Source organism: Pagrus pagrus (genome assembly GCF_965226575.1).
Source record: "Pagrus pagrus genome assembly, chromosome: 1".
Taxonomy (NCBI): domain Eukaryota; kingdom Metazoa; phylum Chordata; class Actinopteri; order Spariformes; family Sparidae; genus Pagrus; species Pagrus pagrus.
In genome coordinates, this window is record NC_140185.1 from 1946337 (window position 1) to 1964830 (window position 18494).

At 39.6% G+C, this 18494-nt stretch overlaps 1 protein-coding gene across 1 annotated transcript in view; it reads left to right on the plus strand.

The window, feature by feature from the left end:
* Positions 1 to 18494, plus strand: part of dok4 (docking protein 4) — a 96722-nt gene that overhangs the window by 40730 nt on the left and 37498 nt on the right. Inside the window, 1 exon segment of the mRNA XM_084355433.1 lies at positions 10370 to 10807. Coding sequence (XP_084211559.1) covers positions 10742 to 10807 — 66 coding nt within the window. The 5' untranslated portion in view covers positions 10370 to 10741.

An 18494-nucleotide genomic window follows, 5' to 3' on the forward strand; every position in this document is an offset into this window, starting at 1 on the left:
ACATTAAAGGGTGATCTCTGTGGCCACATATCACATATCATTTGATCTACTGTTAACAGGCATAAATTGATTAGAGCAGCATTTGATCACAATTGCAATATTGGTATATACACCAATCAGACATAACATTATGACCACCTGCCTAATATTGTGAAGGTTCCCCTTGTGCAGCCAAACAGCTCTGACCTGTCAAGACATGGACTTAAGACCTCTGAGGGTGTCCTGTGGTGTCTGGCACCAGGGCGTTTTATAGTGGATCCTCTGGGTCCTGTATGTTGGGGTTGGGGCCTCCATGGATCAGACCTGATCCAGCACGTCTTACAGATGCTCGATCAGATTGGGATCTGGGGAATTTGGAGGCCCGGTCAACACCTTGGGCCCTTTATAGACCTTTTTCACGGCAGCTTTTTTGACTAGAGATAGTAGGACAAATACAAGTGTCACCAATGATACTAATTAAGGTTCTGTTCCATTTAGTGTAGCAGAGCTTTTCTAATGAGCCAACATGCGCAATAGAAGCACCCTGACTCTGTTTGGCCTGAATGGAATGGAAACTTTAGTATCATTGGTAACACCTGTATTTGTCCTACTATCTCATGTCAAAATGGCTGCCGTGAAAAAGGTCTATTGTGTTCCTCAAGCTGTTCCTGAGCAGTGTTTGCGGTGTGTCAGGGCTCATTGTCCTGCTGGGGGGCCACTGCCATCAGGTAGTGTTGTTGTGATGAGGGGGTGTACTTGGTCCACAACAGTGTTTGGATGGGTGGTGCGTGTCAAGTGGTATTCACATGAATGACAGCACCCAAGGTTTCCCAGCAGAACATCGCATTGTGATGAGATGATCAATGTTATTCACGTCACCTGTCAGTGGTTTTAATGTTGTGGCTGATTGGTGTATATATATATATATATATATATATACACATATATATAAATATATAAATCACAATTTGATAGTTTCCTGAAAGCCTCGTCCCTTGTACTTAGTGGTACTCAGCGAAAATGAAGAGCAAGGGCTCTACCAGAGGCTTGTAGTTTCTTAGTAATGTGCTGAGATATTCATGGCCAGCATACTACTATCCACTATTAATTGTGTTACTGACTTATTCATGTTATAATTAATGAATATTATACGTTGAACTTGCATTCTGAGCAAAATATTTATTTAAGGTTGTTCAGTTGAACACAGGCCGTCATGTTAACCTGAGAGGTACTCTGCCATGACAAAGGTTATTATTGTATTTACACCATCACATGTACATGTGTATTTTCTAGTTGACATCTGTTCACATATTTGCATGACTGTGTGCTCTTCCATTTAGTATGACGAGTTTGTTTAATGGTTAATACTCATTTGTTCCTGAGCCACTTAGCTAAAACAACATTGCCATAATGATAAGCCTCTTTCTGTCTCCTCTTTTGCCAGCCTTATGTGTGTGTGTGTGTGTGTGTGTGTGTGTGTGTGTGTGTGTGTGTGTGTGTGTGTGTGTGTGTGTGTGTATTAATGACCCACTTATTAAAGTTTTATGTCTCTGTCCCACTGTTGTCAGGGAGATTTACCACTGATCCCTATCGAAAATTACTGCCACACTGCTCCTAGCCTGACTGCAAACACACACTCCCACACAGTGTGTGCATTAGGTTGTGCATGTGCATCTGCATGCATAGGCATATAAGTCATTTCAACACATTTGTATATCAGTTTCAAGTGAGTCAACACACTACAGTGCCTTTTCAAGGTGGGAATCTTGCACCGATATTCCACCTGGCAGTCGGTGTTTCAGAGGTGGAATGGGGGGACAGTTTGGTTCAGGCCCTGATCGGCCAATGGAGGTAGTAAGGGAGGGGTGGGATATTCTGATGATGTTAACAGTCTGACAACTATGCAGATCCTTCTCTCATCAAATAAAATGTAAATGTTCCACCCTTCAACCCATAAAGCAACGTTAAAAGACTAGACAACAGTAGCGTGGTAACTGGCAGTGTCTTTGGCAACTTATGAGGAAAAAAATCCAGAATTTATACGTGGAAAAGCCTCCGTCAAATTTCCGTCCATAAAAAACAGCGTCTGTCCCCGGCAGCCAGGCCAGGCAGCTCCCATTGTTGACTGGCGTTGATTATGTGATGCAATTTAGAGCAAAAAACTTTAACTCACCATGTCTTTGTTGCATTCCATTATTGTGTTGTTGTAGTTACTGTCCCTGGCAACTTCTACGTTAAAAGATCACCAAATTTGCTGAGGAAAAGTCCACACGATGGTGAAACCCTCCTGACCGAGACTTAAGTGAACTTCCTCCCAGAAAACCGCATCCATCTCAGCGAGTATGATAAATCACTTATTGAGGAGAAGGACTGACTGACATCAAACGAGTTTCAAAGCCAATGATGCTCCAGAATGCAACTTGCAAAGGTGAAATGTAGGCTAAGGCAATGTCCAAAATTGTATATGACGATATTTTCCTACCCACATATTATGAATAGTATAGTAGTATTTTATTTCATGTTGATTAGTAATACTAATATAAGTATTAATAAGGAGTGAGAGGTTTATATACTTTTCACTTCTTTACTTCTCCCTTTGCAGCAACACATACTTAACACATATACAATACTTTCAAATAACAAAATAAAGTTAAAGAAGATCATTAGTAGAACTTTAGTGCAAAGAATGAATTTGGAACATAACAGAAAAGCCTACAACATTAGAGGCAGCTGTCACAGGTTCCCCTGTCGCTAAACTCTAAACTTTTTTCCCCTGGGCCACTTCTGGCCCCCTCTTCCCCCTCCATCCAGCTCACGAACTGATGTCAAAAATATAATATAATCTGGCCCGCAAAATTATTTTTTTCACACAAATTTAAACAGCACCCTTAATTGCAATTCAAATAGAAACACTAGTCTATTTTTTAAAAAGTTGATTTTTAATTTGAAGGAGACAAGTCACAGGAAATGCATGTGTTCAGTTAGCACTGCTGTCTGTCATTAAAATGACATCTAAAGAGCAAAACAGCGGTCACTTTCAGCATTTGTTGACAGCGGATCCCTTTTAAATATGTCAGGGAGTAGTTTTATTCAGTCTGTGGGAGTAATGACCAAGAAGGAGCTGTTTGATGAAGAGGTTCTCTATCATAACTGAGATTAAATCAGACATATTGTTAAATAGGCAATTTTGCTTTTCACTTTGACAACAAATCCTCCGGCATCGTCTTGTCAGTCAGCTCACCTAACGCTAAAGGTGAATTGTGACCCTGTTATTCGGTGCTGCGACTCTGCTGCTGGCCCTGTTGCTTTGTAATGTAATCATAGTTTGTAAATTTGTAAGCGTGGGGTCTGTTAACCGACCACCATGCACCACTGACTACTGACTACCACAGCAGGCCTAGGCTTAAATAAATTATTTATAAGGAAAAAAGACTTGCACTGTTAAAAACTAATGTGCATGCAGATGTATACTTCTGCTCATATTTCCGTCATATTTAACAATAAAAATGCAAACAGAAGTGCTGCCAGGTGTCTGGCAGGAAATAAAGTACAAATGTATTTAAGTTGTTAGTTCAGTGCAAGGTTTCAACAAGTTACTTCAGAGTAGGGAAAAAATATTTGCACTAACTATTAAAAGCTAGTCATATAAAAATATATACAAACTGCTGTCTGCATTTTTCAACAATATATTTATTGCCTTTTTTCCATGGAATGTACAGTACAGACATCCATATAAAGCCATTCCTCCCATCCCCAATTATACAACATTCTTGGTCAAAATAATGAATACAATTATATACACACATACATACATACATACATACATACATATACACATAAACACATATGTATATACATTAAACCAAAAAGATATATATATTATATATTACATCCTCAAGTCATTCATAAGGCGTCTACATTTTATAAAAAATCCTCAGCATTACATCTTAATATGGAAGTGAGTTTTTCCACTGCCAGGCTGCAAGACATCTCCTTAATCCATTGACTAGTGTTAGGTCCTGTAGTATCTTTCCATTTCAGTGCAATTACATGTTTTGCCTGTAACAAGCAGAAATTAATAAATATCTGTTTCTTTGTACTTGCTAGAAAATGTTCAGGGTATATACATATTTTAGCTTCAACAGGAATAACACTTAATGTTAGTTTAGAAACCAGCTTGAGAACCTTTTTGACAGCTCCACATGCGATGAAACAGAGTTCCTATTTCTTCATTTAATCTAATGCAATTGTCAGGAATACTGGGATTAAAATGGTGTAATTTCACTGGTGTAATAGAAGTCCTGAGCAGCCATTTATACTGTAACAGTTTGCACCAAGTTTTTATGGTTTCGGTTTGGGCAGGAGGACACATCTTCTTCCAGTCCTCTACAGAGATGGCTAACTGAAGATCATTCTTCCAAGCAGATAGAAATGAATGGGAATTTCTTTAGAACCTGATGATAATAATATATTATAAGACATGGACAACTGGCCTCTATCATGTAAATGTTTTACTGTGAGTTGTTCAATGGTGGACAGTGAGGGTACCAGAATGGTTTTAATTTGGGAATAAATTAAGCTCCTAATTTGTAAATACTTAAAAAAGTGCTTTCTTGGAAGGTCATATTTATCTATCAACTGCTGGAATTACATTTAAGTGCCTTCACTATACAGGTCTATAATTTTACTTAGTCCTTTATCCATCCAGTGCTTGAATCCTGCATCACACCTCCCTGGTTTGAAACTATCATTTCCCCAAATGCATTTCATTAAGAAAGGTAGAGGATTTTCCTTAATGTACAGAAAAGGGATGCTGGTGGAGGGAGTGAAATAGTCTGAAAAAGGTATAAAAAATGATTAATATTGATGCGTCCTATCTTAGAAATAGGCATTGAGCTCCATCCCTCTAAAGATTCCCCTACTTCTCTCAAAGGTGGGTCATAATTAATCGCTACAATGTTTTCAATGTCCAATGTTATTTTGATTCCTAAATACGTTAATCCTGTTGGGGTACTAGCAAACTGTGTGTAAACTGGGGGATGTTCTCTCTCTTCTATATTTGGCAATAGTAACGGACTTTTACTCTCCAAATGTTGTCAGAAGATGACCAAGCACCCTGATTGAGGTTCCCAGATTGCACAAAAAACAAAACAATATCATCCGCAAAAAGAGATAGAAGATGTTATCTCTTACCTATTGTTATACCTGTGATTTCAGACGATTGATGGATAGCCAAGGGGTTAGATGGCTAACAAAAATAATAAAGGGGACGTTGGGCATATTTGGCGTGTGGATCTTTAAAGATTAAAAGGCTTTGAAGTTTGACTGTTTGTTGTAATTTGTGCTACCAGCTCAGTATATAATAATTAGATCCATTTGAAATAGCTTTTCCCGAATCCAAATCTTTTGAGAGCATCAAAAAGATATCTCCACTCAATCCTGTCAGAAGTCTTTTAGGCATCTAACGACAGGATTGCATGGTCTCTAATGTTGTATTTAGCATATAAAGTATTTAACAACCTGCGTATATTATGAAAGGCTTGTCTCCCCTGTACAAATCCATTTTGATCTTTTAACAGTCAGGTGGGGAATATATGTTTCTATTCACCTAGCTAGTGCCATACACAATAAAGATATTGGATGATAGGATTCTCTTTCTGAGGGCTATTTGCCCTGCTTTAACAGCAGAGACATTGCCGCAGATCTTAATGATGGAGCTGAAATTGCTTTTCCATAGGATATGGTGAACATTTTGAGAAGGTGTGGCAGCAATTTCCCTGAAAGCTTCTCATAAAGTTCTATGGGCAGGCCATAAGGCCCCGGTGCCTTTCCACTATTCATTTTCTTTAATGCGTCTGCTAGTTCAACACTTAAATTTTGATCTCTTCGCTATTATTTTTGCCTCTTCAGTTAAAGTTGGAATTGGAGTTGTTCCAAAAACTTATTTTGTTTTCCTGAGTTTTCTAAATATTCAGATTTATATAGATCTTCATAATATTTTGCGAAAGCTGTTTTTAATACAACTGGATCAACCATATTTTTCCCATCTTCTAATTTAATGGAGTCAATAGCTCTATTTGTCTCATCTCATTTTCTTAACTGCTTTTTCCGTGAGGGTCGCGGGGATGTTGCCGCTTTATCCCCCCCTTTCGGGGGTTACTGGAGCCAATCCCAGTTTTTTTATATGGGCGAAGGCCAGGGTATATCCCTGGACGAGTCGCCAACTCATCACAGGGCCCTTTCTGACGGCAGAGGCTGCCACACAAGGTGCCAACTGCACGTCAGGAGCAATTTCGGGGTTCAGTATCTTGCTCAAGGATACTTCATGGGCATGTGGCTCGGTTCCGCCCAGGGGAGCCGGGGTTCGAACTAGTCACCAGCTAGTCACCTGCTCTACCCACTGAGCTACAGCTGCCCCAGCTCTATTTGTCTGCATCTTTTTTATTCTCCATGCTAGCAGTTTTCCGGATTTTTCGCCCTGGTCATTGTACAGTATGATTGTTTTAACCACATCAGATTAGAGGCTATTTTATTAGTAGTCATCTCATTGTATTGGGATTTCAATAAGAGAAGCTTGTGATGTTTTTCTGGGATATCACTGTGATGTAGTTGTTGTTCGAATTCTCTTACTCTTTTTTTCAGCTGATAGCTGATTATCTCACCCCTTATATACAGTTGTGCTCATAAGTTTCTGGCCATTTTTCAGAGAACATGAACGATAATACAAAAAGTTTTCTTTCACTCACGGCTAGTGGTTGGGTGAAGCCATTTATGATCAAACAATTGTGTTTGCTCTTTTTAAATCATAATGGCAACAGAAACTACCCAAATGACCCTGATCAAAAGTTTACATAACCTAGTTCTTAATACCGTATATTGCCCCCTTTAACATCAATGACAGCTTGAAGTCTTTTGTGGTAGCTTTGGATAAGGCACTTTGTTTTCTCAGATGGTAAAGCTGCCCATTCTTCTTGGCAAAAAGCCTCCAGTTCCTGTAAATTCTTGGGCTGTCTTGCATGAACTGCACGTTTGAGATCTCCCCAAAGTGGCTCAATGATATTCATATCAGGAGACTGAGATGGCCACTCCAGAACCTTCACTTTTTTCTGCTGTAGCCAATGACCGGTCAACTTGGCCTTGTGTTTTGGATCATTGTCATGTTGGAACATCCAAGTACATCTCATGTGCAGCTTCTGGGCTGATGAGTGCACATTTTCCTCCAGTATTTTCTGAAAACATGCTGCATTCATCTTGCCATCAATTTTGACCAAGTTCCCTGTGCCTTTGTAGCTCACACATCCCCAAAACATCAGCGATCCACCTCCGTGTTTCACAGTAGGAATGGTGTACTTTTCGTAGGCCTTGTTGACTCCTCTCCAAATGTAGCGTTTATGGTTGTGGCCAAAAAGTTCAATTTTGGTCTCATCACTCCATCACTTGTTCCAGAAGTCTTGAGGCTTGTCTCTGTGCTGTTTGGCGTATTGTAAGCAGGCTGCTTTGTGGCACTGGCACAGTAATGGCTTTCTTCTGGCGACTCGACCATGCAGCCCATTTTTCTTCAAGTGCCTCCTTATTGTGCATCTTGAAACAGCCACACCACTTTTTTTCAGAGTCCTGTATGTTAGCTGAAGTTATTTGTGGGTTTTTCTTTGCATCCCAAACAATTTTCCTGGCAGTTGTGGCTGAAATTTTTGTTGGTCTACCTGACCAGGGCTTGGTTTCAACAGAAGCCCTCATTTTCCACTTCTCAATTAGAGTTTGAACACTGCTGATTGGCATTCTCAATTCCTTGGATATCTTTTTATATCCTTTTCCTGTTTTATAAAGTTCAACTACCTTCTCCCTCAGATCATTTGATAATTATTTTGCTTTCCCAATGGCTCGGAATCCAGCAACTGGATGAAACATGCAGGGGTCTGTCAGAAGCCCAGAAACTCACTGACTTTTTATACACACACACTGATTACAAGCACACCAATCACAGGTGAGGATGGTTACCTTTAGTAGCCATTTAAACCTGTGTGTGTCAACTTGTGCATATGTTATCAGGCCAAAACCTCCAGGGCAAACACAATTGTTTTATAATAAATGGCTTCACCCAACCACTAACCATGAGTGAAAGAAAAGTTTTTGTATTATCATTCATATTCTCTGAAAAATGGCCAAAAAATCACAAATTCTGCCGGGTATGTAAACGTATGAGCACAACTGTATGCCTTGAATGCCTCTCATTTTGTTGAGGCACTGGTTCGGTTTGTGTTTAGAGAGAAATATTCATCTATTCTCCCATCCAGTACTGGAGCCGTACTTGGATTGTTAGCAAAATTGGAGCATGGTCAGATAACAATATACTATCATACCAGCATTTCTCAACTTTTGATAGTAAACCTTTAAAAAGTAATCAATTCTGGAGTACGTTTGGAATGTATTTGAAAAGCACGAATACTCTTTTTTTATTGGGATTAGGATATTGCCAAATATCAGTTAAATTTAAATCAACCATGACTTGCATGATAGTCTGTCTTGTTTGTTGTTGGGAAGCGTCCCTTCCAGTAGAGCGATATTGTAATGGTTCTGGCACACAACTGAAATCACCTCCAATTACATATTGACCAGAGTAGGATGATAAGGAAAGAAAGAGGTTTTGGTATTAAGTGGGATAATCGCTATATATGCATATTAAATTAATCTGTAAAGACACTATGGTACCATTAAGTATAATGTGACTCCCTGATGGATCTATTTATTTATTTATCAGCTGAGAAGGGACTGATTTATGAATTAATATCATGACCCCCCGTGCTTGAGAAGTAAAGAAGGCTGAATGAACTTGCTCGGGCCCCTTTTTATTAATCCTATTAAACACGAGTCTTTACAGTAACTTCAATTACGTGTATAGGGTCATCTAACCATTTTAGTGTCACTTGTTTTCTTGGCTGTATATTAGGATAGCATGACTGGGCAAAAACAAGAATTAGAAATAAAAGAAAAGCACCAAGATCTCAACCCCTCCCATGAACCCCTCATGAACTTCCCCAAACAAAGTGCAAGTAAAAAAAAAAGTAAACTGACACATTTTAAAAGGCTCGTTAGCTAATTGAAGATAGACAGACCTTAATCTCGACCTCACTTGGTTGCCACACATAATGCTATGTTTCTGTAACAATAATAATCAGACACTGAGAGAGCGCCACAGAGACAAAAATATCTGTAAAGTCCGAGTAATGGAGGTGTCTGTATTTGAAACTGAAAATCATTAAGATGCATACATTGTCCACTACAAAAGTTCACAACTAAAGTCTCCCATGTTGTAAATGGGGAGTGGGGAAAAAAAGGATAATATCATTTCCAACAAAGGTCCTTGGTTTATCAAAAGGTGATTGCACAGACATCCTCCTGTGCATAGTCTAGTATTCATGCACACACACATTCTCACCACACATTCTTCCTTTATAAATACCAGTTCATGAATTAGAAAAAGGTGTTTGTATGTTGACATGGTTTTTGTGTGTACATATTGTTTTCACATCTGGCCCCCTGATGTTCACAGCAGTTCAGAGATGGGGATCCAAGAGTAACATGAGTTTATCCAAGTTAAAAGGCTGCAAAAAGCTGTGGTGAGTTTCTGAGTAACACTTCACTTTAAACATAATCATTTGACTGAGAAAAAAGGACGAGTGCACACTTAAAAAAATAAAAATATATGAGGAAAACTAAGGACACTGGATTCATGTTTACATAAAGGTGTTAATGCTGTTACCTTGTATCTCCAATGGCAATGTGACATAACAAAAGCTAAAAGGAAAGGATAAGGACATCAGAGTGTTCATTTGGAAAACTAATTAGATGGAATGAGTGAATGAACAGTGTTGTGTGATGGGTAAGGCTCTGATTAGAGAACAGATTCAACCTGACACCTTTTTATTTCCCAGGTACAGTTCCTCCAAATAGGTGCTGCCTCTTGTGATATCCTTTGTAGAGCACTACAGCTTAATGTCACAGCACTACACATGTACACTGTACGCACACTTATAGTTCACGTGTGGTCAAATAAACACAAACTCAAATAACGAAAGGCCTAAAGTATACTGTACATTACAGTACTATGACATGTCACAGACAGCCGTCTTGCATATTTGACCTCAATAGCAGTGTGAGCCATCAGCCTGAATAATGGAGGATGATTTTGTGATCCTCACTCTTCAATGAATAATATATGTGTGTGTGTGTGTGTGTGTGTGTGTGTGTGTGTGTGTGTGTGTGTGTGTGTGTGTACACACACACACACAAACACATATATACACAGATACATATATATATATGTGTGTGTGTGTGTGTATGTATGTATATTTCTGCTTATCTCTATTTCTCTGTCTATCCATTTTCTTAGAGATACCAAGGAGGGAGATGAGGGAAGACCCATCTGATGAAGAGTGAATAAAAGGACAAAGTAAAGGAAAAATACAAGAAAAGAGGCAAAGGAGGAGAGAAACTAAGTCAACAGAGGAGAACAACGGGCAACAGAAGGAGGAGAGAAAGGAGATGGGAGATGTGAGGAGCTCCAAGAAAGAGGACAGAGTTAAGGATAGATAGTAACAGAAGGCCTATAGGGAGAAAAAACACACAGTCTTACAAGAGACTGGCAGGAGACTGGGAGCTTTGGAAAGGTAAGGACGGAAAGCAGTGGAGACTGGTTGAGGGCGGACAGAAGCATCTGGATGGTCTCCACCGGGACGGTCAGCAGGTGTCCACCCCTTCAAAGATGGCCTCCAACTTCAATGACATCGTCAAGCAGGGCTATGTACGCATGCGCAGCCGCAAGCTGGGGGTGAGTGTGTGTGTGTGTGTGTGTGTGTGTGTGTGTGTGTGTGTGTGTGTGTATTTGTATGTGTTGTCTCTACATGGCTGTTTAATCACATCCATCACAAAAGGAGAATAACTTTACATTGTAAACTAAGATTGTTGACAAGTCGACTAATCTAAACATTTTCTTAAAGCCCCCTCCTTTTGTATTTTGGTATTTTAAGGATATGTTATACTTTCCGGGCAATGTTGATGAGCCACACTGTTAATGAACTTAATTTTGTGCTTAAAGTCACTAAATTGAAGCTGTTGCCAACATGGAATAATGACGTATGACTATAGTAGAATCTGGGAGCCATATGTCATCCTCTAATAGGGATTATTAAAGCAGCGTGGCTCCTTTAAGAAACAAGGCAGTGTGTAGTGTGTGAGTGGTCGAGAAAGAGAAGGAGAGATAGCTACAGTGATGGTGTTCAGGCTCAGAGGAGAAAGTTTAGCAGAGAAGTTGTCTAGTGGCAGTAAATGTACAGTACAGTTCACAGTTTGACCATAAGTAAACTCTGCAGCTCCTTAATACACAAGAAGAACTTTTGTTTGAAGTTCTGCTTCTACTGCTGCTAATATTCATGCTGCTTGTCCATCCTTATAGTGTTAAAGAGTGTGTGTGTTAAAGAGTTTAGTCATGGTCAAACTGTAACCTGTACTGTACATTTACTGCCACTAGAAAACTTCAATGCTGATCCTTCTGTCTGCTCCACTGGCTAACGGCTGTTCTCAAACAAGCCACGCCACTCTTAAGACACCAGAAGCCAAGCTTGGAGGATGACATATTATTATACTTGTCAGGAAAGATCATAAAAAATACCAAAACACACTGGAGGCTTTAAAAAAATGCCTAGATAGAACTGTTGACAGGAGCATGAGACAATCCCCATTGACTTTCAGTGTCTTTATACTTAAGCCACTGTGCACAGTCCAGTATGATTGTCACTGATATTTCAAAATACTCACTACGGTCCACTGATCATCTGCATTGTATTATAATTAACTTACAGTGTAAATGCTTCACCAATATATCAGTTGGCTGATATTGGCCTATCATATATATATATATCAGTCCTATATGTTGTCCAATATGCACCGATATGAAAAGTTTTATTTTTTAGAGATTATGATAAGAAAAAGATGCTTGGGGTAATTTAGATTTCTTAAATTTCCAGTTAAGTTTCCCGTTTCAGTGCACTGATGTCATTTTAGACAATAAAGTTTATTTATGAACTAAATTATATAAATTTGTCAGTGTTTCATTACCACCTTTTAGGGAGCAATAAAAAAAACATGTTAAACTTTGTTTTAGTACCGTTCATAAGAATGTAAGCCTACAGCTAAAAGATTTAGTTGCTAGGCAAAAGTAATTTTGTTGGGAAAGCTAAAGCAACATTCACTCATAATTGGGGATGCATGATATGGAGTTCTTTCAACCGATAGTGATAATAACATGCCTCTTGTAAGCAATAACTGATAAAAACTGATAATTTTGTGTTTACATTTTTGTATTATAAGTTCGAAACGTGTAGGGGGGTAAAAAAGATGTTAAGATGTAGTGAGTAAAGATGAATCATTTCATATTCCAAAGATCTCACCATCAACAAAGGACAGTTCTGACTCTATTTATTTTTTCTGGTAACGCACATTGACGTCTCAAACATACTTCAGCTTTATAGAGCATTTTACTCTTTTGAAATAAATACTTTGACATAATCTGTCAAATGAAACCTGTCAATTGTATTAAATTCTCAATACAAAAATAGGGACTTTTATAGAACAGAAAGTCTCTATTTTTAAAATGGTAGGGAACAGTTATACTACTAAGCAAATAGTTGATGCTTGAATGGATGAGCCGGAGGGATGGGGGAGGGACACTCTGCTGTGCGCTCTATGGCGATTGGATGTTGCCTCATCAGTAGCCTACAGTGAAACAACTAATCACAATAACGTTAAAGCATTTCTGGCAGAGATTTCAGCATCTAGGATTTCAACTTTATCGCCAGCTGTACTTTCCCTAGAAAACACACCATCCTCTTTGGCTAGCCAATTGAGCTCTCAACTGTGTCTCTGGGCAAGGCAGAGTGGAGAGGTCGGGTGCATGCATGGTGGACTGAAACACGCACCGAACTTGGGCAGGAAATGTTACTTGGTTTCTGCAAGGTGGGTTTTTCCACCATGCATCCTGAGTGTCTCTGGGCTAGAGACAGCAGACATGCTGATTGCCCCTCCACGAGCAGCCCGCCTTTCAGACACCCAGCCTGTCTGCTGTCTCTAGCCCAGAGACACTCAGGCAGTTAAGAGATGCTCTGGAGGAGGAATGTAACCCAAGAAGAGCAGCAGCAGGTTATTCAGGAGGGACTGCGACAGACAAAGAAGTTGGAGTGTTTACAGGGGAGACAACAGATCACAATCCCCTGTTTTAGTACAGCCATTGCTGGCTGTTTGTTATACAAACCAACCTCTAAGTGACATAGCACCACTTACAGAATCTGGGGAATTATGGGCAATAATTTCATAATCAGAATAATAAATAATACTTAAGATTTCCTGTTAGCGTGCCAGGAATTTATTGTACATCCCTTCTTCTGATATTATGACATGGTGGGAAATTCAACTCGGTTGCTTTCATTAAGAATAAACATATAGAAATATTTTCTTACTGATGGTCTTGTTTGCTTATGTAGGTCTTACAGAGGCATCAGTGTTAAATTGCCACTGTTTCATATCGAGTTAAAGACAACGGAATGAACACAAATCATGATGTTTTCCAAGTCTAGCTGTCGTTCAGAGTGGCTCTTGTACGGGGAAAATAGCTAGTGACAAAAACAGTTTTTTGTACCAGGCTATAGTGGCCATTCCAGGAAATTCAGTTTTTGGTACTTCCATATTGGCTTTATTTTTCACCACCGATCTCCCTCCCTCTTGTTGTCCAGCAGATGACCAGGGCCACTAAAATCCCTTTCAGCGCAACTGACACATTATTATTTCTTAACTGTATTTTCAGTGGTTGTCTGTAGATGTTTATGGGTTGACGTTGGTTTGTAAAAAACAATCAGCCAGACCAGGAGAGAGGCTGAAGGGGTCGGTGTGGAGTGTTACTTCAGCTCAGACATCACCGAAAACAGAAATTACCAGAGCTACTGTGTGAGTAGAGTTTGAGTCAAGCATAGAGAATGCAACCAACATAGCCAACCAATCAGAGGCGTAGTTGGGTGGGTCTTATGAGAACTCAGGTTGGACCCATGATAATGGGAGTCTGTCTTTTTGAGCAGTATGATTGCACCCTCTGTTGTTCAAACAGAACAATGCAATGACAAAGATAGTAGAATGCATTCATACTAGCCCTTTTCGCAAAGAGCCGCCACATTATCGCGCAGCAGCGGTTCGCCAATTCTCCGCCGTTGGTTGTTCACACAGAACCAAGCAGCTCCGGCGTAAAGACGAACCAGCGTGTAATTCACACAGAAAGCCGGCGCTTCGGCTCCAAAAGAGGCGTGACGGTACGTGTCATGATGATGACATCGGTGTGTTTTTTTCAACGTGTTTCCCCCGGTGTCCTCCTGTTAATTTAAACATGTACCTGCTGACTGTTTATAATCATATGGACGCTGTTATAATGTGTTGTGATTGAGATCTTGATCCATCATACATCCTGGAAAGTGACAAAGTTACGTTTTTCGTTCTAAATTACATAATTACACAATTGCATCAGTAAACAGGACGCTGTCTGACTCTCTCACTCGCGGGGAGGGAGGCTATTTATGGGGGAAAGTTAGCTGAAGTCTCGGTCGGGAGGGCTGACCTTCACGACAAACACTTGGTGAGTTAAAGTTTTTTGCCGGGGACTGACGCTGTTTTTCTGGCAGAAATGTGACAAAGAGTCGGTCGGACAGACAGGCTGACAGACACTTCTCCACGTATAACTGCAGTATTTCTTTCGTCATAAAAGTTGCCAAAGACTCTACCAGTTACTACATTACTGTTGTTTGGTCCTGTGACGTTGCTTTGTGGGACATTTCTCTTTATTTTGTTGAGTGAAGGATCTGTTTAGTTATCAGACTGTCAGATCGACACATCCTGCACCGCACCGCCAGCTTATCCATTCACACTGGTTTGGTTCGCCAATGCTGTGCCTCTGATACTACCTCCGGAGGCGCATCAGAGGTGCAGCAAAATTTCACCCCTTGCCGCATCTGAGACTTTCACACAGAGGAGGATGCGCAGAATATGGAGCAGGATCCCCGCATGCAAACGGCAGTGTGAATGGGGCTACTGATTTCTCTCATTAGATCCATGAACCTACATGCAAAATAACCATGTGATAGGTTGGTAGATATCGTCTCAGTCCCACGATGGTATTATGCCATTTATTAATCACACAATCACAAAATTCAGTATATCGTTACATCCCTATTATTTAGTAAAATATCTCAACATCTACCAGATGGATGAGCATGACATTTTGGGTTTCAAGAGAGTGGACCATTTGTACAAACTGATTTGTTCTTTAGAGGCACCTACAAGCAGTAGGCGATTTGAGGGGGGATGCCGTCCTCCTTGTTAGCATAATTACCAAAAAGCATCCCCCTTGTTAACCTGCCATCACTCTCCCCTAGTAGCAGAAAGTGTGTTATAAATCACAAGATCAGCTTCGGCGCACAGTAGAGTCAAGCCGTGCACGGCTGCTCTGCGTTCCGGCTGCCTGGTCTATTTTGACGGAAGCCGCAACAAGCTGCAAAGAGCAGATCACGCCGGCAGGAAGTCAGAGACACAGAAACGGCATAGAGCATCTGGTCAATTTTCAAAATAAAACACCTTGTGCAGACCCCCGATTGTATAAAAATGAAAAATGACCAGATCAACAAAATCTGAGCAAGTCAACAAAATCGGGCAGACAAAAGGCTCGGTTTCTGAAACTGGGGTTCTCTCAAATGGTTTTCACAGAGAACACAGTCTTGTTCTTTATTCATAGACTCCACTCCCTTTGCTGGTTATATCAGGGGTGCAAATATTTCATGTTTATTTTCAGTAATGTTCAAGTTTTTTCAGAGATGAGTTTTTTCTGACAGTTTAATATCAATAGTAACTTTGCTATTAATGTTCTAAAACTAAAAGTTACTTTTTGTAAGTGTTTTTAGTGTGCCTGTTCAGAACATGGTGGCTTATGTTATGTTGGTATTTGTCATTTTTGTGCTGGTTTATAGTTTAACCATTAGTGAGGTAGCTGTTGCCTGACACCAGCTGTTTTATCCCCCGTTGAAGCGCACTCTGCTGGACAAACTATGTCATTACACCAATTTTAAATTACCCCAAACATGTTGTTTCTGCATTATAGTTTTTAAATATAATGTTTTCATATCGGTGCATATCGGACAATATTACACTGATACCGATGTATCTGTGATAGGCTAATATCGGCCGATAAAATCAGCCTACCGATAAATCGGTCGGGCTCTACTATTTTGCACAATGTTCAATGTGTGTCCTTCAAGGAATTTAGATGGTAAAAAATTCCAAGGGGTCATGTAACTTAAAATGACCCTGCTTGTAGTGTATTGTGAGAAACATGAGAAAACCCTGCCTGAATAAACTCAGTCCACTGCATGCAATTTAAAGGTGTATTTACTCATTACTTTATCCAGTTATAAAAAGACAATTGTAGTAGGGAGAGAAGGAAGATAACTGGATAAAATGGAATTGTAGACTTAGAAATGTGAGTTATGGTTAAGGCGTCACAGTGTCCTTTGGGAGGTGTACATAGGTGTGTCGGGGCAGGGTGGTGCTCCCATTGGGCCATCCCCCCTGTTAAAAATTAACAAATCACCTACTGGGTACAAGTGATTTGAGAAAGCTTGTTTATGAGCAACGTTAGATATCATTAATATGTTGTCATTTTAATATCACTACAGACACTGCTATATTTTTGTGTTGCGAAGCATGACTTAAAGCTCTACAGTGCAGAGTTCTTTTTACTGACATTTTGCGTGAATGAAACCAAAATAAAGCAGAACAGGTCACCTTTAATATCAATTTAGGGATTGTCATTATTCTACTAATCAAATCTTACAAATTACTACTCATTAACAAAGTAATAAAGTTAAAATCCTAAAGGATTTAAGATATAAAACTACTCCACAATAGCAATTCCATGTGTTTACATTCTGTAATGTAGTGCCTCAGATCAGCCTCAGTTTACTCCTCTGTCTTTTTACACCACATCACAAAGCCAGATGTATCCTAATGACTTTTGTGATACTGTCATGATTAGTGAATTCAAGCAATAACTCAAATTCAAACAAACAAACACACACACAGACACACACAAAGGGAAATTTACTGGTGGCAATGGAGGAAGGCTTAAAGGTTGGGAAGAGGCTGGCAGTCCGAACAGTCAAGGGCATAATTGGGCAATGAGGACTAGATGAACAGTTTGATGTACAAGTCAAATGACTTAAACAAGTCTGCAGAGTTCCTAAGTACTTTAGGGACCGGAGAGAATGTGTTTGTTGAGAGAGACACAGAGGCAGAATGGACAAAATGGTACTGAGGCACTGGCAAATGACCTGACTTTTATCTTTCAGCACCACCACCAGGTTTAAATTAGTGGTTGCGTGTGAAATGTCTCACCAACTATTAAATGGATTACATTGACATTGGGTAGTGACATTACTTTTATGGCTAAATACCTGGAAAACGGAGCATTAGCTCTGTGTGTGTGTGTGTGTGTGTGTGTGTGTGTGTGTGTGTGTGTGTGGTGTGAAACAGGAGTAATGTCACCTCCAGCTATGGTTGAAGAAAACATAGGAGACCATCATCACCTGCATCCTTGTTCTTCATAAAGTCATGGAATCCCACTGCTCATCCAACACTGGGACGCAGGGATGTGTTTGATCCCTGTGCATTGTGTTAGAGAAGCGGGCCTTGGTATAATAAGGTTGCATGGCAGAGTCCATGCAGATTATTTCCCAGCTGAGGTCTTGTGAGGACAGAGTTCTACTTTTAGAGTCCTCCTCTGTCCTCTCCCAGCACAGGCTTTGGATCAGCTGGAGAAATTATCTGGCTGTGATGTTGAGATGGATTGATTTGTGTCCTCCATCATGAAGTTAAGGGATGGATGTCGAAAGGTCTGTCTGCTTTGTTCATTTTTTTGTCACTTTCTAAATCAGCACTAATCCCATTTTGATGCATTTCAAGAGTTCTGAAATCAAACGGATTGTTTGAGGAAATGTGCTACAAATACAGGCAACATTATAGCACCCTCGTGAAAAAAACAATTAAATATTATATCATACAGTATATTAAATCTTAGCATACTTTGACTAATAATCAGTACACTTCAAATATGTAAATGATCATTTATCTTAAAGTTTGTTATTTTGGAACAACTTATTTTGTACAAAGTATATTTTAGTTTAAATTAAATAGTAGAAAAGCACAATTTGAAGTGTGTGCTAAAGTGAAAACACTTCAAGAATATTTTGTACACTGTAAGTATATCTCTGTGTATGTACTAATATACATGCTTTATTAGTTTATTTAAAGCCTACCTTATTTGTGTTATAAGTACATTAAAAGTTGAAGTTAATTAGCAATATACTTTGTTACTTTATTGCACTACTTGGTACTTTACATACCCTTATACAATGTTGCAAATGTATTACCAG